The sequence below is a fragment of the Coregonus lavaretus genome, assembly GCF_964263955.1.
Source record: "Coregonus lavaretus genome assembly, chromosome: 24".
In the NCBI taxonomy this organism is placed as follows: domain Eukaryota; kingdom Metazoa; phylum Chordata; class Actinopteri; order Salmoniformes; family Salmonidae; genus Coregonus; species Coregonus lavaretus.
The window spans coordinates 30,725,871-30,749,705 of record NC_140011.1 but is presented as its reverse complement, the minus strand read 5'-3'; the positions used below and the strand labels follow the sequence as shown (position 1 = coordinate 30,749,705).

Below are 23,835 nucleotides of genomic sequence, written 5' to 3'. Positions count from 1 at the left end.
CTATAACATTTTATATTTACTACGACACCGTTCAAACCGATTTTTCCAGTTTTTAACGCACTGAAGTCGGAAAGTTCAAAGTTCCTAGTTGTTTTGAACGTGGCATGTACTGTAGCTAATGTACACCTAGTGATGTAATGATAGTGGGCGTGGCATGTAGTGACGTAATGCTAATAGTTATGTGTACTGTTTGTTACAAGTACCCTCAATGGCAGTGGGCGCAGCGTGTTACTGCAGTCCGCAGATGGATATTATTGGGCATTTTGTCAATTTACCCTAAAACTACTTAATATCGGAGTTGTTCCTGTTGTCATAGAGATAGAAAGAGGACTCCTCATGGATATAACCTATTTTAGCATGGATGTTGCCATTGAGGGCTTCCACCGTTTTAAAGTAGTCAACTGGTTGGGGATTCCTATGAGTTGGGAGCAATCAGCCTACTTTAAAATGGCGATAGCCTCAATGGCACAGAAGCTATAATGGCAAAGATATGTCCTCTTTCTCAATGGCATGTTCACACACGTAACTGCCCTCTCATTGGCTATAATGGTCCCACCTTAGCTGCAGTCCAAACTCAAAGTAGACCACCCCGCCCTAAACTCCCAGCCCTTGAATTACGTTTTACATCGTCACATCCGAGTGTACCTTAAACGTCCCTTGCCCAAGCGAGGGAGAGTTGAGCCTAGAAAAAAACTAAAGCTATTAACGTACCTAGCAGGCTAACGTAGCTAGCTACCCATAGCTGGAAAGCTAGTTTTATAGTTTGGTCATTTATTTCAATAAATTTCAGAATTCCAAAAAATGTGTTTATGAAGCTAGCTCCGTTTTCTAGACTACTCACTACGAGAATAAGCCAATTTGCCAACGCTAAAATCAATGTAATCTATATGTATTTGCAAGATAGCGAAAATGCAACATTGTTGATTACATTTGACACTTCGCGGCCACCAGAGTTTGATAGGTGACTACAGTTTGCATTGATTTGTGGGTTATATCAACCCCACAAGTGTTAAAAATTCTTCACTCCCTGCCTCCAGCTAAATCGAAGGCCAAGGGGGCAACGTTTGTGAATTGGACCTCCACTTAAAATGGCAATTAAACGGCATCCTGTTCCGACGGGGATTCCCCGGAGGGAAAGTGGCTAGCGCGAGGGCTAAGGGGGTAAAAATAACGTGTTTGGACTGCAGCCCTGATCTCGCCTCCTCCCGCCTGCCTTTCATCTTTTAGTACATGTATTTCCATTGTTAGAGCGGTCACTCGAATATCTTGTCAATATAATAGACAATCTTTGTCATAAACCAGTGTTTGACTTGGCCGAGCAACTACGTCACACTCCTCTTCCCCTGCTCTCATCAGGAACAGTGCTGAACTCTCCGCTAGGTTAGGGAGAATCAAGATAGCTAAACACGCTCTCCAACCCGGTGGTAGCCCCACTCCGTCTAGCTGAACTACTAGTAAATAGCTACAGTGGGTTACCTCGTCGGCGTTGCTTCATGGGTAAAGCAGGTGCGGTGTTGGTCGTTCATAGGCAAGCTAGCTAGCAGTATCATCCCTCCAGGGGCTAGCTAGTAACGTAGCTAGCTAACGTTAGCAGCTCAGTGTTGATTCCTCTGACTCCATCAACCGCTGACAGTGGTGCAAATGAGTGAACCGGGGAAGTGTTTGCCTTCCCCTACTTCTTCAGGGGGGCAACCTGCGGCGTCTGACACATACAAAGGCTGGTTATATAAATGGACTAACTACTTGAAGGGCTACCAACGCCGGTGGTTTGTCCTTAGCAACGGCCTTCTGTCATATTACAGGTAATTGCTAGCAGCTAGCTATGCTACCGTTAGAACGCTAGCTAGATGTCAAATCAGGCTAGATAGCTAGCTGCGTTAATGCAAGCAAAGTCGAGTGCAGTTTCGAACCAAACCCACAGTGACTGTAATTTCAGATGAATCATGTAGTTGACAGTAATAGACTGCTTGGCGTGCACAATTTGTATCAATGCAGTAACGGGTAACTTTAGAACTACTGTAGTTGGGACAATATTACTCACAAAAACAACTCTGTCTGTTAAGATATTTGGCAATTGAGAACAGCATGCCATGATGAGCATCATCCCAAAGTAAGGGCATTCTCTAGTCACAGTCAATGACAGGGCATAAATGCAGAATGTATGGGATACAATTAGGCAAAAGCAGAAAAATATAAACTTATCAGACTCTAAATGAGTGAAGATACACTCAGTGGCCAGTTTATTAGGTACACCCATATAGTACTGGGTCGGACCCCCCTTTGGCTCCAGAACAGCCTGAATTCTCTGGGGATATTTTCAGATACACTGTGACATTCAAACGTTGCTCCTACTGCTTATGCCAAATCCTGACTCTGCCATCAGCATGATGCAGTAGGAACTGGGATTTGTCAGACCAGGCATGTGATTGTGTGCCCACTGGAGCCACTTCTTATTTTTTGCTGATAGGAGTGGAACCCGGTGTGGTCGTCTGCTGCAATAGCCCATCCATGACAAGGACCAACGAGTTGTGCGTTCCGAGATGCCGTTCTACACACCACTGTTGTACTACGCCGTTATTTGCCTGTTGGTGGCCCGCATGTTAGCTTGCACGATTCTTGCCATTCTCCTTCGACCTCTCTCATCAGCGAGCTGTTTTAGCCCACAGGACTGCTGCTAACTGGAGGATTTTTGTTTGTTGCACACTGTCGTGTGTGAAAAGCACAGGAGCCTGGGCATTTCTGAGACACTGGAACCGGCACGCCTGGTACCGACGATCATACCACGCTCCTTCGCTTATGTCACTCGTTTTGCACATTCTAGCCATTCCGTTCACATTTTTGTGAACAGGATGGTGTAGCTAATAAACTGACCACTGAGTGTATATTTATGGTTGGTTATATGATGATATTTGACTGGTTATATGATGATATTTGACTGTCATGTAGTGTCGTACTCTCTATCTATGTAGCAACCTACGGGACCCGCCTAGGTCGTTACATTTCATTATGATGTTTGACATGTTTTACCTGATGCTTTAAAAAGTGTGAAAGTGTGGTCCTCTGATTTAGTAATAGCCTTCACAGTTGGTAGGCACACTTCCGTAAAACCAGTTAAGAGGGATGTCAGCCAGACGGTGTTATTAGTCAGAGGTGTGTGCGTGTGGACACTTGGGCATCAGCACTTTCCCTGGCTGCCCTACAGTCTCTGATGGGAATGCATGACTGCCCTGCTGTGTGTGTTTATGTAACTGTACTCTTGAGTACCAGCACAGAATAAAGAGTTAAATGCCCTGGCATAACCAACACATGCACATTGAACCGACATGGACACAGAAATACATTTCCAAGCACTCACATCAGCTATGCTCTAGTAGGTGCAGGTGTAACAAACTGTAAGATACTGTACTTCTATGAAATATAAAAAATTGCATGTGTATTTGGCTGAATTTTTGTGGTGTGCGTGTGTGTGCGTACCGTGTTGTGCGACATTTCTGTTTCTGTAGAACTAGATTTAGTCAGCAGACTCTTTTCCCTTGTCTCTGTGTGGACGTGTGTTGGTGTGTGCGCGTCTTTGTGCATTAGGACTCAGGCAGAGATGGCCCACACTTGCCGTGGCACCATCTCCCTGACCACTGCACACATTGAGGTGGGTGACGCGTGCCACCTGGTGCTGACCAGCGGGGGGCGGAGCTACCACCTGAAGGCCACCTCAGATGGGGAGAGTCAGCGCTGGGTCTCTGCCCTCCAACAGGCTAAGGCCAACGCCAGTCACATGATGCACCAATCAGGTGAGAGACAGTGGAAAATCATATGTTTGGGTGGATTTGGATGTTTTAAATGGGAGAGTGGGTGAAGAATGCTTAGCCTACATTCAAAATAAAGTGTGACAACACTGTAGGATTTGTGGCCTTACTGCTGTACACAACACAGTGATTTGTGACTTGAAAGGAATTAGAATATACATTATGAAAAAGTGATGACAAAGTATTATAAGAGTAGGATATTTTACCTTTGGCTTACTTCTCATTGGAGGTGAAAATGTATATTGGGACAGTAACTGTCAAAGCATCCACTACTTGCAGGTTCTATTTTTGAAATGTTCAAGTTTAAGGACCTGAGGTAAACAAATCTAATAATGTAGCATTCTGTGTCAAGGTTATCAGTGTCATTTATACAATCAACCACAAGGTGGTGGACTTGCTCAATAAATGTTGACCGTTTGGGACAAGTGTTCCTGTTTTCTCTATATATAATGCAACATTTGACTGTAATTATTGTGGTGGTTGGTTCTGTTCCCATTAAACCCTCCAATGGAGACTGTCAGTTATCAGTCATTTCAACAAGCTATCATGTGGCTTTTTTGCTCATTGCATTGCTAAGTGGGCACACTGCTCTAGTGTCCTTGAGAGTTCATTGTCTTGATTGAACTGTGTAATTCTGAGCTGTCTCCACCGATTGCTGGTTTAAGTCCCGGTCTCTGATTTGCACTTCGTGAGCTTGTGGAAAAGAGGGTGACTGCCAAGGATAGTGCAAGGGCACAGCTTGTAAGATACCTCTCTCTTTCTCATCTCGCTCTCTGCCCTACATCTAATTTTCATCTTCCCTCACACACTTACTCTCTCTTTCCCTCTCTACCCCTCCCTCTGTGTCTCGCTCTCCCTCCCGCTCCCTTTTGTCTGAGTATGACGACAGCCAGAGTTGAATGAAGTGACCTTCCAGCATTTATACTCCTCCTCCCACTGCTATGGAGAGAGAGAGATGCTTCATATTTCCATTGAGACAATTTTCTCTCCGTCTGCACAGTAGAGAAAGAGATTGAGTGCAGCCTCCTAATGAGTTTTCCTCTGTGAGTATTTATTACCTGCAATAATGATATTGAGGAAAGAATTGTCAAGTAAGCTATAGTGGAGGGGTTGGTGTGTGTACGTGTGAATGGATTCATTCCCTGTGTGGTACTATAAGGTATTTTTTTCCTCATGGTAATAGACTTTGACAGTCAGTGGGGTAGACTGATTTCTGTCTGGGACTTTACTAGTGTGTTTGACTATTAACTGTGGCAGATTTTCCAGTAGTATTGCAGAAGTCTGATGAGCTGAGCACCAATAAACGTCATTGGGGCCCTTTTTTCATTTATTAGCTGCACAATGGAACAAATGTGATTACCTGATTATTAAATGTTATTTGGTATCTTGTATGTGTTCGCTTCTCTTTGCGGCAATGCTTAGTCAAAGCTCTATCTTTTTAGCTCCTTACTGATTTGAACTGACCTAAATATGACAGATGGTGGTAATAGATCTATTACATGTAATGCACGTTTTTCTACAGATAGGGTTTATGTCTTATTTTCTCAGGGCTCTGCATTCATTCATAGGAGAGGGGTGTGCCTCTGCCTCATTCCCCAGTACTCTTACCCTCTGGAGGGGTTGTTTGTCAGTGTATGCTTGTGTTTATGGACATCTGTTTCTTTATTTAACCTTTATTTAACGAGTCAGTTAAGGACATTCTTACAGCCTGGCGAGTGGTGAGTCAGGCAAGTCAGTTGAGAACAGCTTCTTAGATCAGTGTGTGTGTGTGAGGGGGAAGTGAGTGTATGGGCTATGTGTGTGTTCTACTGATGATTATAACAGTAGAGGTCTTCAGTAAGAAGATTCTAGGTGGTAATAGATGGACACACCAGTTGTTTTAACTGGATTGTAGTTCTGCTGTGATCATCATCTGTCAGGGTCTTATTGTATCACCTTTCAAACCAAGACGTTTTGCCGCCAACTTTAGCATTCTGCTGACTTTTCTTTATATCTGAAAGGTATTGCCGGCAACAAAGCCTGTACTTTTATTTCCGCCAACCGACCTAGTCATAATTGCGGTAATATGTTTATAAGTCCCGCCAACCCCTCAATATAAAGTATTCATACCCCTTGACTTACAGTTCCTTCAGAAAGTATTCATACCCCTTGACTTATTCAAAATGTTGTTGTTACAGCTTGAATTCAAAATAGATTAAACAGATTTTGTTTTCACCCATCTACACACAATACCCATAAATTACAAAGTGAAAACATGTTTTTAGAAATGTTTGAAAATTAAAAACAGAAATATCTTATTTACATAAGTATTCACACCACTGAGTCAATACTTTGTAGAAGCACCTTTGGCAGCGATTACAGCAGTGAGTCTTTTTGGGTAAATCTCTAAGAGCTTTACACACCTGGATTGTGCAACGTTTGCCAATTTATTATTTTCAGAATTCTTCAAGTTCTATCAAATTGGTTGTTGATCATTGCTAGACAACCATTTTCAGGTCTTGCCATAGATTTTCAAGTAGATTCAGTGGTCAAAAAAGTACCCAATTGTCATACACATACTGTGTGTGTGCAACAGAGTGAGTTAGAGAGACATAACTATTTGAGATAATATTTTGATTAAGAGTTACAAAATAGAGCTAATGCCAGTGGTGGAAAAAGTACCCAAATGTCTTACTTGAGTAAAAGTAAAGACACCTTAATAGAAAATGACTCAAGTAAAAGTGAACGTCACCCAGTACAATACTACTTGAGTAAAAGTCTAAAAGTATTTGGTTTTAAATATAAGTATCAAAAGTAAATGTAATTGCTAAAATATACTTAAGTATCAAAAGTATAAATCATTTCAAATGTCTTATAAGCAAACCAGACGGCACAATATTCTAGTTTTTTTAATTTACGGATAGCCAGGGGCACACTCCAGCACTAAGACATCATTTACAAATGACGTATTTATGTTTAGTGAGTCCGCCAGATCAGAGCCAGTAGAGATGACCAGGGACGTTCTCTTGATAAGTGTGTGAATTGGACCATTTTCCTGTCCTGCTAAGCCTTAGAAATGTAACGAGTACTTTTGGGTGTCAGGGAACATATATGGAGTAAAAAGTACATAATGTTCTTTAGAAATCTAGTGAAGTAAAAGTTGTCATCAATATAAATAGTAAAGTACAGATACCCCCAAAAACGATTTAAGTAGTACTTGAAATTATTTTTACTTAAATCTACTCAGTGGTGTAAAGTACTTAAGTCAGACCTGTAACTCGGCCACTCAGGAACATTCACTGTCTTCTTGGTAAGCAACTCCAGTGTAGATTTGGCCTTGTGTTTTAGGTTATTGTCCTGCTGAAAGGTGAATTAATCTCCCAGTGTCTGGAGGAAAGCAGACTGAACCAGGTTTTACTCTAGGATTTTGACTGTGCTTAGCTCCATTTTTCTTTTTTATCCTGAAAAACTCCCCAGGCCCTAACGATTACAAGCATACCCATAACATGATGCAGCCACCACTATGCTTAAAAATATGGAGACTCCAGGCGTCCTTCTTTTCACTCTGTCAATTAGGTTAGTATTGTGGAGTAACTACAATGTTGTTGATCCATCCTCAGTTTTCTTATATCATAACCATTAAACTATAACTGTTTTAAAATCACCATTGGCTTAATGGTGAAATCCCTGAGCAGTTTCCTTCTTCTCCAGCAACTGAGCTAGGAAGGACACCTGACTGGGTGTATTGATACACCATCCAAAGCCTAATTAATAACATTATGGGGTATTGTGTGTAGATCAGTGACACAAAATCTCAATTGAATTAATTTTAAATTCAGGCTGTAACACAACAAAATGTGGAAAAGTAAAGGGATATGAATACTTTCTGAAGGCACTGTAAATGTCCACTCGTAACACCATACAGTAGCTCACACCACCTGTCTCTCCTCTTTCCTTACTCCTTCGCCTGGCATCTTTCCTCTCTCCATCCCCATTGTGGGTTCCCTCTCCATCACATGTAGGGCCGGATCACTGTGAGTCACACATGAGTCATTCAGATGTATGAGTCAGGGCCATCTCTATCAATTATCTGCTGACATGTTTTCCTCTGACTCCCACACATGACAGATGATGTGTACTTAACTATCGTACAGACAAACATACCATGCAGCCCTCCTCCTCTCCTGCTGTGTGGCAGAAATTACTCACAGTCCATTTAGACCACATTATCAAAGTCCATTTAGACTACATTATCACAGACATTTCCTAGGAGGGGTGTGCTTCGATACAGAGTCACAGGTTTGGTGACTATGCTAAAGAAGTTGTACACTGGTATCATAGCAGCACCATGTAGAGCAGCTGTCGGAGGTATGTGTGTGTGTGACAGAGTGAGGGATATCTTCTGGGTGCTCTTATCTGTCTCTCTCCCCATGTGCTGTATATGGGTCATCGGACCACTGCAGATGCCTGAAGGAGTTTTCACTCTCTTTCGTTTTAATCTTCTTCCCCAGAGAGCTCACAAATCCAGTTTCCTCTGATAGTTTTTTCTCTAATAACAGCATGGGAGTTCTTCACTGTGGTCTGGCGCTCCAAGGCTGCTCTGACTGACACTGGCCTTGATTCAGACAACCTGCCTGGGAGATTGTAGCTTATATATGCATGCATGTGTCACGTGAAGCAGGCAAAGGCCCAGATCTGTGTTTTTACAGTAGGATCTACTGTAGGTATTTGTGATATTTACATTTTTTATACTGACATTTACTTTTTTTAACTTTTTTTTTTTTTAGTGGGTAGATCAGCTTTAACTTCCATCAGATACAGTAAGGGAAAAAAGTATTTGATCCCCTGCTGATTTTGTACGTTTGCCCACTGACAAAGAAATGATCAGTCTATAATTTTAATGGTAGGTTTATTTGAACAGTGAGAGACAGAATAACAGTAAAAAAATTCAGAAAAACGCATGTCAAAAATGTTATGAATTGATTTGCATTTTAATGAGGGAAATAAGTATTTGACACCCTCTCAATCAGAAAGATTTCTGGCTCCCAGGTGTATTTTATACAGGTAACGAGCAGAGATTAGGAGCACACTCTTAAAGGGAGTGCTCCTAATCTCAGCTTGTTACCTGTATAAAAGACACCTGTCCACAGAAGCAATCAATCAATCCGATTCCAAACTCTCCACCATGGCCAAGACCAAAGAGCTCTCCAAGGATGTCAATGATCATGAGAACGGTGAGGAATCAGCCCAGAACTACACAGGAGGATCTTGTCAATGATCTCAAGGCAGCTGGGACCATAGTCACCAAGAAAACAATTGGTAACACACTACGCCGTGAAGGACTGAAATCCTGCAGCGCCCGCAAGGTCCCCCTGCTCAAGAAAGCACACATACAGGCCCGTCTGAAGTTTGCCAATGAACATCTGAATGATTCAGAGGAGAACTGGGTGAAAGTGTTGTGGTCAGATGAGACCAAAATCGAGCTCTTTGGCATCAACTCAACTCGCCGTGTTTGGAGGAGGAGGAATGCTGCCTATGACCCCAAGAACACCATCCTCACCGTCAAACATGGAGGTGGAAACATTATGCTTTGGGGGTGTTTTTCTGCTAAGGGGACAGGACAACTTCACCGCATCAAAGGGACGATGGATGGCGCCATGTACCGTCAAATCTTGGGTGAGAACCTCCTTCCCTCAGCCAGGGCATTGAAAATGGGTTGTGGATGGGTATTCCAGCATGACAATGACCCAAAACACACGGCCAAGGCAACAAAGGAGTGGCTCAAGAAGAAGCACATTAAGGTCCTGGAGTGGCCTAGCCAGTCTCCAGACCTTAATCCCATAGAACATTTGTGGAGGGAGCTGAAGGTTTGAGTTGCCAAACGTCAGGCTCGAAACCTTAATGACTTGGAGAAGATCTGCAAAGAGGAGTGGGACAAAATCCCTCCTGAGATGTGTGCAAACCTGGTGGCCAACTACAAGAAACGTCTGACCTCTGTGATTGCCAACAAGGGTTTTGCCACCAAGTACTAAGTCATGTTTTGCAGAGGGGTCAAATACTTATTTCCCTCATTAAAATGCAAATCAATTTATAACATTTTTGACATGTGTTTTTCTGGATATTTTTGTTGTTATTCTGTCTCTCACTGTTCAAATAAACCTACCATTAAAATTATAGACTGATCATGTCTTTGTCAGTGGGCAAACGTACAAAATCAGCAGGGGATCAAATACTTTTCCCCCTCACTGTATATACTTATTATGAACACAGTATGCTTTACATTAGTTATCTTGTTGTTATTAGTTGTTGTTATTAGTCCCATCCTTCAGCTCCATTCAACACCTCCCATATTGGATTTTACAAAAGTTCTGAACCTTTCTATTCTCATTGTTTCTACAGATCGTAAATTGAATATAAACATTTTTGCTAAAAGTATTATTATATTATTGATCGATTGACTATGACTTTTCAGATCACCCAGTAGTGCTATCTGCAGGGTTAGCTCCAGGTAAATATTGCAATCCTTTAGCCATTCCTGGACCTGTGTCCAAAAACAAGCTACAAATGGACAGTACCAAAACAAATGATCTAATGATTCTGTCTCTTCGCAGCAAAATCTGCAGAGCTGGGAAGATTGTATCCCCCATATAAATAACATTCTATAGCAAGAATTTTATATAATAATTTTAATGGAAAAATTCTAAGTTTTGAATCCGCCGTTGTTTTGCGTATCAATTCCCAACTATTTTGCAATCTATATGGGACGGCTGTCAATCATTTGGTCCTTCAATGAAACTGGTATACTTTTTTATTTATCACAATTTTCTTTAACCAATTACAGTGGGGGAAAAAAGTATTTAGTCAGCCACCAATTGTGCAAGTTCTCCCACTTAAAAAGATGAGAGAGGCCTGTAATTTTCATCATAGGTACACGTCAACTATGACAGACAAATTGAGAGAAAAAGATCCAGAAAATCACATTGTAGGATTTTTTATGAATTTATTTGCAAATTATAACCCTAACCTACAAACAAGCAAGATTTCTGGCTCTCACAGACCTGTAACTTCTTCTTTAAGAGGCTCCTCTGTCCTCCACTCGTTACCTGTATTAATGGCACCTGTTTGAACGTGTTATCAGTATAAAAGACACCTGTCCACAACCTCAAACAGTCACACTCCAAACTCCACTATGGCCAAGACCAAAGAGCTGTCAAAGGACACCAGAAACAACATTGTATACCTGCACCAGGCTGGGAAGACTGAATCTGCAATAGGTAAGCAACTTGGTTTGAAGAAATCAACTGTGGGAGCAATTATTAGGAAATGGAAGACATACAAGACCACTGATAATCTCCCTCGATCTGGGGCTCCACGCAAGATCTCACCCCGTGGGGTCAAAATGATCACAAGAACGGTGAGCAAAAATCCCAGAACCACACGGGGGGACCTAGTGAATGACCTGCAGAGAGCTGGGACCAAAAGTAACAAAGCCTACCATCAGTAACACACTACGCCGCCAGGGACTCAAATCCTGCAGTGCAAGACGTGTCCCCCTGCTTAAGCCAATACATGTCCAGGCCCGTCTGAAGTTTGCTAGAGTGCATTTGGATGATCCAGAAGAGGATTGGGAGAATGTCATATGGTCAGATGAAACCAAAATATAACTTTTTGGTAAAAACTCAACTTGTCGTGTTTGGACGACAAAGAATGCTGAGTTGCATCCAAAGAACACCATACCTACTGTGAAGCTTGGGGGTGGAAAAATCATGCTTTGGGGCTGTTTTTCTGCAAGGGGACCAGGACGACTGATCCGTGTAAAGAAAGAATGAATGGGGCCATGTATCGTGAGATTTTGAGTGAAAACCTCCTTCCATCAGCAAGGGCATTGAAGATGAAACGTGGCTGGGTCTTTCAGCATGACAATGATCCCAAACACACCGCCCGGGCAACGAAGGAGTGGCTTCGTAAGAAGCATTTCAAGGTCCTGGAGTGGCCTAGCCAGTCTCCAGATCTCAACCCCATAGAAAATCTTTGGAGGGAGTTGAAAGTCCGTGTTGCCCAGCGACAGCCCCAAAACATCACTGCTCTAGAGGAGATCTGCATGGAGGAATGGGCCAAAATACCAGCAACAGTGTGTGAAAACCTTGTAAAGACTTACAGAAAACGTTTGACCTGTGTCATTGCCAACAAAGGGTATATAACAAAGTATTGAGAAACTTTTGTTATTGACCAAATACTTATTTTCCACCATAATTTGCAAATAAATTCATTTTCTGGATTTTTTTTCCTCATTTTGTCTGTCATAGTTGACGTGTACCTATGATGAAAATTACAGGCCTCTCTCATCTTTTTAAGTGGGAGAACTTGCACAATTGGTGGCTGACTAAATACTTTTTTCCCCCCACTGTAGAAAAAGTGATATTTGGGAGATTATTTCCTTTTCAAATAACTGAAAGTGAGAGGTTGTAATCTGAATAAAGGGAAAAAAGGCAATTCTTGAACATTGGGTGAGACAATCTTACTAATTTGCTAGAGAACCAGTTCGGATTTAAGTATAACTTTTGTATGACTGAAGCTTTTAGTGATAGGTCTAATGCTTTAATATTTAATAATGTATGTCCTCCAAATTCATATTCATTATATAAATAGCCCCGTTTAATTTTGTCTGGCTTGCCGTTCCAAATAAAATGGAATATTTTTTTCTCATATAATTTAAAAAACTGTTAGCTAGGCGTAGGCAAGACCATAAGCAAATAGGTAAACTGGGATAATACTAAAGCGTTAATCAGGGTGATCTTTCCACAAATTGACAGGTATTTACCTTTCCATGGTAGCAAGATCTTATCTATTTTTGCTAACTTTCTATTAACATTTATTGGAGTGAGATCATTTATTTCATTTGGGATATGTATCCCGAGTATATCCATATCACCATCAGACCATTTTATTGGTAAACTACATGGTAATGTAATTTATCATAATTTGGTTGTAATCCAGAGAGGTTAGAAAATGTATCTAGATCCTCTATGAGGCTGTGGAGGGATTCAAGTTATGGATTTAAAAGAAAACGTGAATCATCAGCGTACAATGACACCTTTGTTTTTAAGCCCTGGATTTCTAATCCCTTGATATTATTGTTGGATCTGATTTTAATAGCTAACATCTCGATGGCAATAATAAATAGATATGCCGATAGTGGACAACCTTGTTTTACTCCTCTTGACAGTTTAAAACTTTCTGAGAAATAGCCATTATTTACTATTTTACACCTAGGGTTACTATACATGATTTTAACCCAATTTATAAGAGATTGTCCAAAATTGAAATGCTCCAGGCATTTATATATAAACCCCAGTCGTACTTTATCAAATGCCTTTTCGAAGTCTGCTATGAATAGTAGGCCTGGTTTCCCAGATTTTTCATAGTGTTCTATTGTTTCCAGTACTTGCCTTATATTATCTCCAATGTATTGCCCATGTAAAAAACCTGTCTGATTAGAATGAATAATGTCCAACAATACCTTTTTAATTCTATGCGCTATACATTTTGCTAGAATTTTTGCATCACAACACTGAAGTGTAAGGGGCCTCATGTTTCAGTAATAATTAAATCAGACCTTCTTCTTGAGTGTCTGATAATCTACCATTTACATAGGAGTGGTTAAAACATGCTGATAACGGTCCTCTGAGTATATCAAAAAAGGTTTGGTATACCTCGACTGGTATGCCATCCAACCCTGGAGTTTTCCCGGACTTAGTCTTTAATTGCATCCAGAAGTTCCTCCTCTGTAATTTCACCTTCACATGAGTCTCTCTGCATGGCTGTTAATTTTACATTATCAATAGAAAGAAAATCTCTACAATTTGCTTCAGTTAGAGGAGATGTAGGCGACTGAAACGAAAACAAATGCTTAAAGTACTTTGTTTCCTCCTTATAATTTGGTGAATCATGGATGACTCCGTCATTTGTAACCAGTTTCAAGAAATTATTTTTGGTAGCATTCCTATGTTGAAGTTTAAAAAAAGAATTTGGTGCATTTTTCCCCATATTCCATCCAGTTTGCTTTATTTTTATAATATATTACACTGGATCTTTCTTGAATAAGTTTCTCCATTTCTTTTTGTTTTTCATCTAATTTATTCTGAGCCTCTGTTACAGTTTTTATTGCTATCTATCTGTTCTGTTAGACCTTCTATTTCCTTTGTTAGTGTGGACTCTTTTCACCTAAATTGCTTTTGTTTTCGAGATGAGTACTGAATTGCATGGCCTCTAAAGGCACATTTAAAGGTGTCCCATACAATAAGGGGATTTGCTGTACCTGTGTTATGTCGGAAAATAATCCGTTATAAATTCCTCTGTCCTAGTTAAAAACAAGTTATCATCCAATAGGCTTTGATTACATTTCCAATATCCTCGCCCACGTGGAAATTCAGTAAGAGTAATGTATATGCCAATTATATGATGGTCCGACCGCATTCTGTCCCCTAACAACACTTTTTAAACTTTTGGTGCCAACGAAAATGACATAAGAAAGAAGTCAAGACGACTAGCTTGATTGAGTCTCCGCCATGTATATCTCACTAGATCAGGATATTTAAGCCTCCATATATCTACTAGTTCTAATGTATCCATGACATTCACGATTTCCTTAAGAGCATGAGGTTGATTGTTTGTAGTGTGATTTCCTTTACGGTCCATTGAGCTATTTAAAACGGTATTATAATCTCCCACCATAATAATAGAGTCTTGAATTGCTTGCAGAGTTGATAATTTATTATATATATTGTCAAAGAAGTGTGGATCATCATTATTTGGTCCGTAAAGGTTAATGAGCCATATCTGTTTATGGTCCAATAACATATTTAAAATAATCCATCTACCTTGCGTATCTGTTTGGACAATTTGCACATTCGGATCGAAATTATTGTTGATTAATATGATCACCCCTTTTGAGTTTCTTTGCCCATGGGAGAAGTATATTTCACCCCCCCCCCCCCCCATTCCTTTTTCCACGCAACTTCATCTAGAATTGTTGAATGAGTTTCCTGTCAACAATAGATATTATATTCCTTCTCTTGGAGCCACTGACATTTACTTACAACCACAGGATTCACACAACATTAGTGTTTGAGTTTGGCAAAGTTATGTCCCTATGGAGATGAGTAGCCTACATTTTATTTCTAGACAGCAAGGGCTATTTATAATTTTAGGTGTTCTGATTTTGTGCTTTTTGATGCCTCTGGCTCCATGTAAAGTGTCAGGGTTTTATAATGTTGTTTTCTCTAGAGTTCAATCTTGTCCAATGTCCTAGACTACCATTGAACAGTAGTATTCCAGTTTTGAGGTGTCAATAATCTAGACTACAGGGTAGGACTTCGGGTGACTATGTTGTTGTAGGATGCAGATGGCAGGGTCATGGAGATCTAGGTGACCATGGCGGATGTCTCAAACGCCAGACTCCAGCAGCTCTGCGATGTCTGTAACACTGCTGCTCTCACTGAGAGACTTGTCTGTCTGTTCCACCTGTCCTCTCTGAGCACCTTAATGTCCATATAATGTTCCCTCCCCAGGAATATGTCTGCCTTTGCTGGTACTGGTCTATTTATTTCCTCTTGCTGCCTCTCAGCTGCCTGTGACTGATGGCACCAACACGGGGAGGAGGGAAGTGAAGTGCGTCATCGTTTTTCTCCCTCCGCTGCTAAAAATAACCCAGCCCTCCAATTGCATTGGCCTGTGTTTCCACGGCGACCGTGGAAATGTAATTCACAGCTTTCTGCTGGCAGAGGAGAGGGGTGGGGGGGTCACAACGGTGTATTGAGTTAATATCTCTCTTTCTTTCCATCCCCCACTCTCACACGCTCAATCTATTCCCATACATAACTTCACATCTCTGTAGTATCTCTCCATCTATCCCTCTCTTTGTCTCCATATCTCTTTGTCAGTGTCAGTGAGAAGTTATTGTTTTATCTCTGCCTGCGTCACAATTATAAGTGTCCACAGTATCTTTACCTCATCTTCTTGGTACATAATGGAAACTGTGTGACCGCCCGAGGGCACAAAAGGAAATAACACATTCCGCCCCTCAAATCAATCATGATCTTTTCCTCCACTTACAGACTGAATCTATAAATGCTATTCTAAGAATATGGCTTTGTAAGCAAATGCCTGAATGAATTGAACAAACTCAGTGCTGAATTCGTCTAACCATCCCTACCACCCTCTGTGTGTGCAGATGACTCTGGAGACGAGGCCCCCGTGCCCCAGCCTGACCGAGCCCTGACCCAGGGGGCTCTGAAGACCCTGGCCAGTAAGCTGGACGACCTGAGCACCTGCAACGAGCTAATCGGCAAACACGGCGCCGCCCTGCAGCGATCCCTCAGCGAGCTCGAGGACCTGCGCGCAGCCACCGACGGCACTGACAAACTCAAGACTGTCAACGAGCGTGCCACACTCTTCCGCATCACCTCCAATGCTATGATCAATGTGAGGACCGACTCACTTTGCTAACACTTTGCTAACATTTCAGTACAACGCCTACTGGCTACTTCAATCGATTTTTCAGTATGACCAATGCTAGTAGTCATCCTAATGCTTTAATAAATACAACAATAAGAACTCTTAATGCCATGATCAATAGGAGTTTATTATATTTGACTGTGTGGTGTAGCTATGATCTGTAACGTTAGATGTGTCATTGATATATTGTCACCTCTGTGGCTGCCCGCTCCTCTCCTCTGTATGGTCGCAGGCCTGTCGGGACTTCCTGGACGTAGCAGAGACACACAGCCGGAGGTGGCAGAGAGCCCTGCAGTATGAGAAAGAACAGCGCCATCACCTGGAGGAGACTATTGAACAGCTAGCCAAGCAGCACAACAGCCTGGAGAGGGCCTGGAGAGAGGACCCCAGCACACACCCAGGTCAGAGGCACACACACACACAAGTCTGTTCTCTCCTCTCATATTTGATAGTGCAACTGATTAGAAAACACTATCAATGGTTTAAGCTCCTACCGTAAAGGTAGTTTGGTGCAGTTTATTGCTTGGTATGGATTGGAATCTTACAAGAAACTGGCCCTCCTCTGGTCATCCCTGGCACTGCATTCATAGTGTGACGTCGCTGGTGTATCTTTCAGAATTTCATTTATCGGAGCATATATGCACTCCGGTTTGAGAATCAGATCTAGACAAACAAAAACACCCTAACTCAAAATGTAATTATCCTGTGTACCTGGCAGATGAAGGTGAGAGGACGCAGGAAGGAGACGCCAGTGATGAGAATGAAGATACAGAGTTCTTTGATGCCATGGAGGACTCCCCTGCCTTCATCACAGTGACCGCCTCTGACCACACCCAGCACAGGTCAGTCAGGGTCACTGGGATGAAACCCTGATGAAGGAAGCTTGTTGTTGAAACGTTAGTTATTACATTTGTTGCGTCGGATTCAGAACCATGATAGTGTGTGGCTTTTCTTTCTTTCCTCAGTCAGGGTCACTGACCTTATCTCTACTGATCATGGGGCCAAGTAGAGTTCATTCATGTAGCTATGTAATATGACGATGCTAGCATAATTCATTAGACTTTATTATGTATAATGAATTCATTTGACTGTGTTTTGTGTATATGGTAGTCATAGTGTGTTTGTGTTTCAGACGCTCCGGCAGTAACCAGAGTATCATGAGTGGAGGATTACCCAATAATGAATGGAGCCACAACGAGAATGTAAGTCTGCAGATTGATGCTTTACCACATCTTTACATACAGAGCTTTAGTAAACCATAGACAACGTTATCTTACCTTAGGGCAGGGATCATCAACTAGAATCACCCGCTTGCTGATTTATTTTCTTGAGTGGATGGTCGGGGGGCCGGAACCGAATTACAAATAATTTGTAGACTGCAAATTAACTGCAAGAAGCCCAAACAGATATAATGTTTGACTAAAACATAATAATTTTAAACCTTGCTTACATTTGTATACGGTCTCTCTATAATGTGAGGGAATACTTTTTTTGCTCAGAATAATAATAATAATATGCCATTTAGCAGACGCTTTTATCCAAAGCGATTTGGGGGGCCAAATAAAGCCGCCAGTTGGGGAACCCTGCCTAGGGGATGGTATGATACAATACTTTAGGATGAGATAAGATTAGTTGAGGTCTATCCTATAATACTTCAGCTTACCTAACTAACTGTGGTTGACCATGCATGTGTTCCTCAGGACTCTGGCTCCAACAACGTGCAGCTGCGTAGAGTTAGACGGAGCCGCATCCCAAACAAACCCAATTACTCCCTCAACCTGTGGAGCATCATGAAGAACTGCATTGGCAAGGAGCTGTCCAAGATCCCCATGCCTGTAAGAAAAACGAGAACTGATTATGCGGTCTGTACTAGTGTTTGCATTATGTAGTGTTTGTATATTAAATGCAAGCTCTAACTCCAATGCGTCTGTGACCTCAGGTGAACTTCAACGAGCCCTTGTCGATGCTGCAGCGTCTGACTGAGGATCTGGAGTACAGTGACCTGCTGGACCGGGCGGCTCGCTGCGAATCGGCCCTGGAGCAGATGTGCCTGGTGGCAGCCTTCTCTGTGTCCTCCTACTCTACCACCATCCACCGCACTGCCAAGCCCTTCAACCCCCTGCTGGGGGAGACCTACGAGCTGGACCGCCTGGACGACTTCGGCTACCGCTCCATCTGCGAGCAGGTCAGATACAACACACACACCGGAACACACAGGCACTCTCTCTCTCTGAAACATGTATGTCTAAGATGCACAGAGACAGACAGAATGAAGTCTAAAGCCCCAACGTCATCCTCCTCCTCCTGCTCTCTCAGGTCAGTCACCACCCCCCAGCCGCCGCCCACCATGTGACGTCACAGCGAGGCTGGACCCTGTGGCAGGAGATCACTATCGACAGCAAGTTCAGAGGGAAATACATCTCTGTAATGCCATTAGGTGAGCCCTGCATACCCAGTACATGAATGTTCCTCCAATATGCACATACAGAAGCATGTCACATAGCTATTTCAAATCCATCTTAATTCGACATTTCTCATTTTGTATAATGCTGTTTATTTTAATTATCTTTCTCTCTAGGCTGCATCCACCTGCAGTTCCACTCCAGTGGGAATCACTATGTGTGGGGCAAAGTCACCTCCACGGTGCACAACATCATAGTGGGCAAACTGTGGATTGACCAGGTGAGTGTCTCACATATTTAATGTGTATTTGTGTACAGTCCGTTTGTCCCTATTGTTTGTATACAGATATAGGATCAAATAAATTAAAATAATCCTGCAGCAACAGGATTTGAACATTTAGTCCTTAATGTTACTTGATCGGTGGTTAGGCTATTAGCTGGCCAAAAGTAGGCTACATGAAAAGTGCAATACTGTTAATGTAACCGTGTGGGGTTTTCAGTGAATTTATATAAATCACAATGTTCTTCTGCATTTCCTGCGGCGCAGGACAATTCTCAGCAACAAAACAGTGATCAAATGAAGATCCTACATCTGTATGTGTGCGGCACAGGAGGTTGGGGGCACCTTAATTGGAGAGGACGGGTTTGCAGTAATGGCTGGAGCGGAATAATTGCAATGGTATCAAACACATGGAAACCATGTGTTTGATGCCATTCCATTCGCTCCATTCCGGCCATTATTATGAGCCGTCCTCCCCTCAGAAGCCTCCTGTGGTGTGCAGTGTTGTGCAGAATCTGCTTCACTCTGCTCTCTCTCATTATGTCTGCGTGAATCATCAGGTCTCCATGTTTGCCAAAAACACAATCCAATCTGTTTTCCAAAGCTAATTTCCCCCAGGAGAATCATCAGCCTGAGTCATGGGATAAATAGCCTGTGTTTTTCTCTCTGTAGTCTGGGGACATTGAAATAGTCAACCACAGGACCAAGGACACCTGCCACCTCAAGTTTGTCCCTTACAGTTATTTCTCCAGAGACCTCTCACGCAAGGTAACTATATGGTTTCCCCTGTGCCCTCTGGGTCTCTGTACTGCATGCAGACTGTTTGAAAAAACTGATCTGGAAACAGTGGCAGTCCTTCCCACATCCTCAATGTCTCCTCCCTCCTCTGGTGTTGACTCCAGGTGACAGGGGTGGTAGCAGACAGCGAGGGCACGGCCCATCACATCCTGTCTGGGACCTGGGACGACAAGATGGAGACCGCCAAGATAGTGGAGAGTAGCCGGGGATGTGGAGGGTCAGAGGGCAAACAGAAGACCGTCTACCAGACCCTCCAGCCCAAACTGCTGTGGAAGAAATACCCACTCCCGTAAGATCAGCCTGCCTGCATATTATGAAGTCAGCCTTATTTATACAATCATTTTGATTCCTCTCCTCCTCTTGCATCCTTGCACCTCTTCTTACTCCCACCTCACTACCTGTCGCTACTAGCCCTCTCCCTCTCTATCCATCCTATCTATCTGTCTCACCTCAGTGTCTTCTCTCCTCCACTCCCCAGGGAGAATGCTGAGAACATGCACTTCTTCTCCTCCCTGGCCCTGACCCTGAACGAGCCCGAGGAGGGCGTGGCCCCCACTGACAGCCGCCTGAGGCCGGACCAACGGCTGATGGAGGCGGGGCTGTGGGACGAGGCCAACGCCCACAAACAGCGTTTGGAGGAACGACAGAGGCTGGAGAGGAGGAAGAGGGAGGCACAGGCCACACAGGTTCTGGAAGAAGGTGAGGAGGGGAGTGAAAGGACTAGATAAAAGACATCTCAAGAGAGATTACAGTATAGAAATTAGGAAGCGAAAGTTGACAATTGCAATACAGTGTATGTCAGCAAGATGTTACCCATATTGAGGAACATCTGTGTATGTTTGTGTCTCTGACTCCTTAGGCCAAGACATCGAGGGCTTCCAGCCACTGTGGTTCGAGAGGAGGACAGATGATTCAACGGGGGAGAGCACTTACGTGTACAGGGGTGGATACTGGGAGGCCAAAGACAGACAGGACTGGAGCCAATGCCCTGAGATCTTCTAAGGCTCCACCCCTGGGACTGTGACATCATCACTGGAGGGCAGAGCTGAAGGACTGATGGACAAGCAGAGGGAGGGGTCCACATGCTGCAAACACATGGACATGTGGACAGCTCTTTGTCCATGTGTGTGTATTTGTGTGTTCGAGAAAGACAGAGCCCTCCATGCCAAACTTCAAGAACATTATGTCCCCCTCACCGACCAGTGTGTTTCCCAAGCATGGCCTTGTGTGTGTGTGTGTGTGTGTGTGTGTGTGCAACAGTGAGTTTGAGAGACATAACTATTTGAGATATTTTGATTAAGAGTTACAAAATAGAGCTAATGCCAGTGGTGGAAAAAGTACCCAAATGTCTTACTTGAGTAAAAGTAAAGATACCTTAATAGAAAATGACTCAAGTAAAAGTGAAAGTCACCCAGTAAAATACTACTTGAGTAAAAGTTTTAAATATACTTAAGTATCAAAAGTAAAAGTATAAATAATTTCAAATTCCCTATATTAAGCAAACCAGAAGGCACAATTTTCATTTTGTATTTATTTATGGATAGCCAGGGGCACACTCAGACATAATTTACAAATGAAGCATGTGTTTAGTGAGTCCGCCAGATTAGAGGCAGTAGGGATGACCAGGGATGTTATTTTGATAAGTGTGTGAATTGGACCATTTTCCTGTCCTGCTAAGCATTTTCTTTAGGAATGTAGTGAAGTAAAAGTAAAAGTAGTCAAAAATATAAAAAGTAAAGTACAGATACCCCCAAAAACGACTTAAGTAGTACTTATTTTTACTTAAGTACTTTACACCACTGGCTATTGCATGGAAACCCATATTTAGTTGAGGTGATATGTCTAGTGGTGCCTGGTGCCCCATTGATCTGGTAATAAGGTAATAACTACCATAAGTTTATAATATTATAGAATAATATTGGGACAGTTGTATGGATAAGGGGGAGGAAAGGGGTAAAGTGAAAGAGGTTGTGTTTGGTTCAAGGAAAGGATGTCCTGTTCCACTCTGAGCTGGTTAGGAACTGTGATCCTCCTGCTGGAGATATAGAGGCCTGTATTCATGTTGCACCGTGACTGTGTTCTCAAGAACAACTACCCGGCCATGTCAGCTCACCCAAGTTTGCGTAACTGAACGGTTATGAAACAAAAAGCTGCACATAGAAATAGTGTAACCAGAACGGACATGGCTCTCTACTCCAAGGATCTCCAATATACACTGAGTGTACAAAACATTAGGAACACCTTCCTAATATTGAGTTGCACCTTCTTCTGCCCTCAGAACAGCCTCAATTCGTCGGGGCATGGACTACAATGTGTCAAGCATTCCACAGGGATACTGGCCGATGTTGACTCCAATGCTTCCCACAGTCGAGTCAAGTTGGCTGGATGTCCTTTGGGTGGTGGACCATTCTTGATACACACGGAAAACTGTTAAGCATGAAAAACCCAGCAGCATTGCAGTTCTTGACACACGCAAACCGGTGCGCCTGGCACCTACTACCATACCCTGTTCAAAGGCACTTAAATATTTTGTCTTGCCCATTCACCCTCTGAATGGCACACATACACAAACGATGTCTCAATTTTCTCAAGGCTTAAAAATCCTTCTTTAACCTGTCTCCTCCCCTTCATCTACACTGATTGAAGTGGATTTAGCAGGTGACAGCAATAAGGGATCAAAGCTTTCACCTAGATTCCGTGTCATGGAAAGAGCACCCAGTGTACTTTACATATCTATATGTAACATTATGCATATCTATATGTAACATTGTGCAGTGGCAGTGTTTCTAGGCACTCCCCAGATTTGTAACAAACAGTGCTTTTCTGCAGTGCATGAAAACACCCATGTAGTGGACACTGGTATCACTGGGCACTTTTGGTCTGTACAAACCTCATCAAGGAAACCCAGAACTAAAGTCTTTACCAGTTATGTTACATGCGTCTGTCCATGAGCGATTAGTACAGACCAAAAACGGTGGGGGAATTTTGAGTATGTAAGAAGCTACCCACGATTATGATTTTGTTCAAGTGTCTTGATTTCTCAAATGTTGGTGATGGATGCATTATGTACAGACAAAATGTTAAATCTTAACAAAATTGGTTAATGATTCCACCCTGTGCAATGAAATGTTTCAACGTCTTATATATTTTTTTAAATATTAAGAAATCGTATGAATTATACTATAGAATGTGTAATGTTGAGTTTCACAGTGCAACTGAGGTGTGTACTTCAATTATTACACATCTTTGTGTTTGACTGCAGGCATTTAAACATGCACCATCAATTAACTCAAACGAGTGTTGTGGCACCACGTGTAGCTAATGCATGGTTTAGTGTGCTCATGCACTGTTGCCTAGTATTAATTAGGCATTAGCATCAATAGTTGTTTCTAGACTTCATTCACAGAAGAACATCGTGTGAATTCACCTCTTGTGCCCTAGGTCCTCGAAAATGGACTTTTTTGCTTGAATAAACACAAACCGTCTCAATGTGGTCTTTCAAAACACCCACAGTGTTATCAGAGATGGTCTATAATGTTGTAACCAGCTTTGGTGTCATGCAGTTCTCAACTCAAGACATAGATGATAAATAAATTTGACAAGTTGAAGACTCAAAAGCCAAGAGGAGATTTCCCCTGGGACAGTCTGTCTGATCTTGGCTGGTTGGATGGATGCCCTGGGGTCTCATGATGGGGTAGTGAAAGGACACTGAGGGCTGCACACCACATTACTCGTTTGATGTCATCTTGCCTCTAGCACACAAATATGTATTCAAGGTACCACTCAATAAAAGCAATTCAATCTAATTATGTGCACTTTATTGGCTTGCCAGATTTGTAATCATGATTAATGTTAGTCTTCAACTGACCTCTGAACCTGAGGATGAAAAAACGTTTTGTTTTTCATGTTGCTGCAATTGCACTTATATCCAGCAGGTGCCGCTATAGTGTACATTGTAATATTGCTGATGTAATGCGTGTCCACCTAAAATAAGAAAAAGCATGATTCTGACATGGGGCTTGAATTGTCAAATGCCATGTAAGTGTTCAAGTATACT

At 42.3% G+C, this 23,835-nt stretch overlaps 1 protein-coding gene across 1 annotated transcript; it reads left to right on the top strand.

The window, feature by feature from the left end:
• Positions 1-1,328: 1,328 nt before the first annotated feature.
• osbp2a (oxysterol binding protein 2a) lies at positions 1,329-23,584 on the top strand. The gene is made up of 14 exons (XM_084140942.1): positions 1,329-1,802; positions 3,583-3,788; positions 16,015-16,265; positions 16,531-16,699; positions 17,017-17,140; positions 17,431-17,500; positions 17,999-18,133; positions 18,238-18,483; positions 18,615-18,735; positions 18,877-18,980; positions 19,653-19,748; positions 19,883-20,067; positions 20,257-20,477; positions 20,638-23,584. The coding sequence occupies exons 1-14, from the start codon at positions 1,642-1,644 to the stop codon at positions 20,778-20,780; spliced, it is 2,232 nt and encodes a 743-aa protein (XP_083997068.1). The 5' UTR covers positions 1,329-1,641; the 3' UTR covers positions 20,781-23,584.
• Positions 23,585-23,835: the final 251 nt, after the last annotated feature.

What these genes read in the sequence shown, in the direction of transcription:
- osbp2a (XM_084140942.1), top strand. Translation starts at nt 1,642, where the DNA reads ATGAGTGAACCGGGGAAGTGTTTGCCTTCCCCTACTTCTTCAGGGGGG. An exon ending in GGCCTTCTGTCATATTACAG is followed by an intron (nt 1,803 to 3,582) that starts GTAATTGCTAGC and finishes TTTGTGCATTAG; the next exon opens with GACTCAGGCAGAGATGGCCC. An exon ending in CCTCCAATGCTATGATCAAT is followed by an intron (nt 16,266 to 16,530) that starts GTGAGGACCGAC and finishes GTATGGTCGCAG; the next exon opens with GCCTGTCGGGACTTCCTGGA.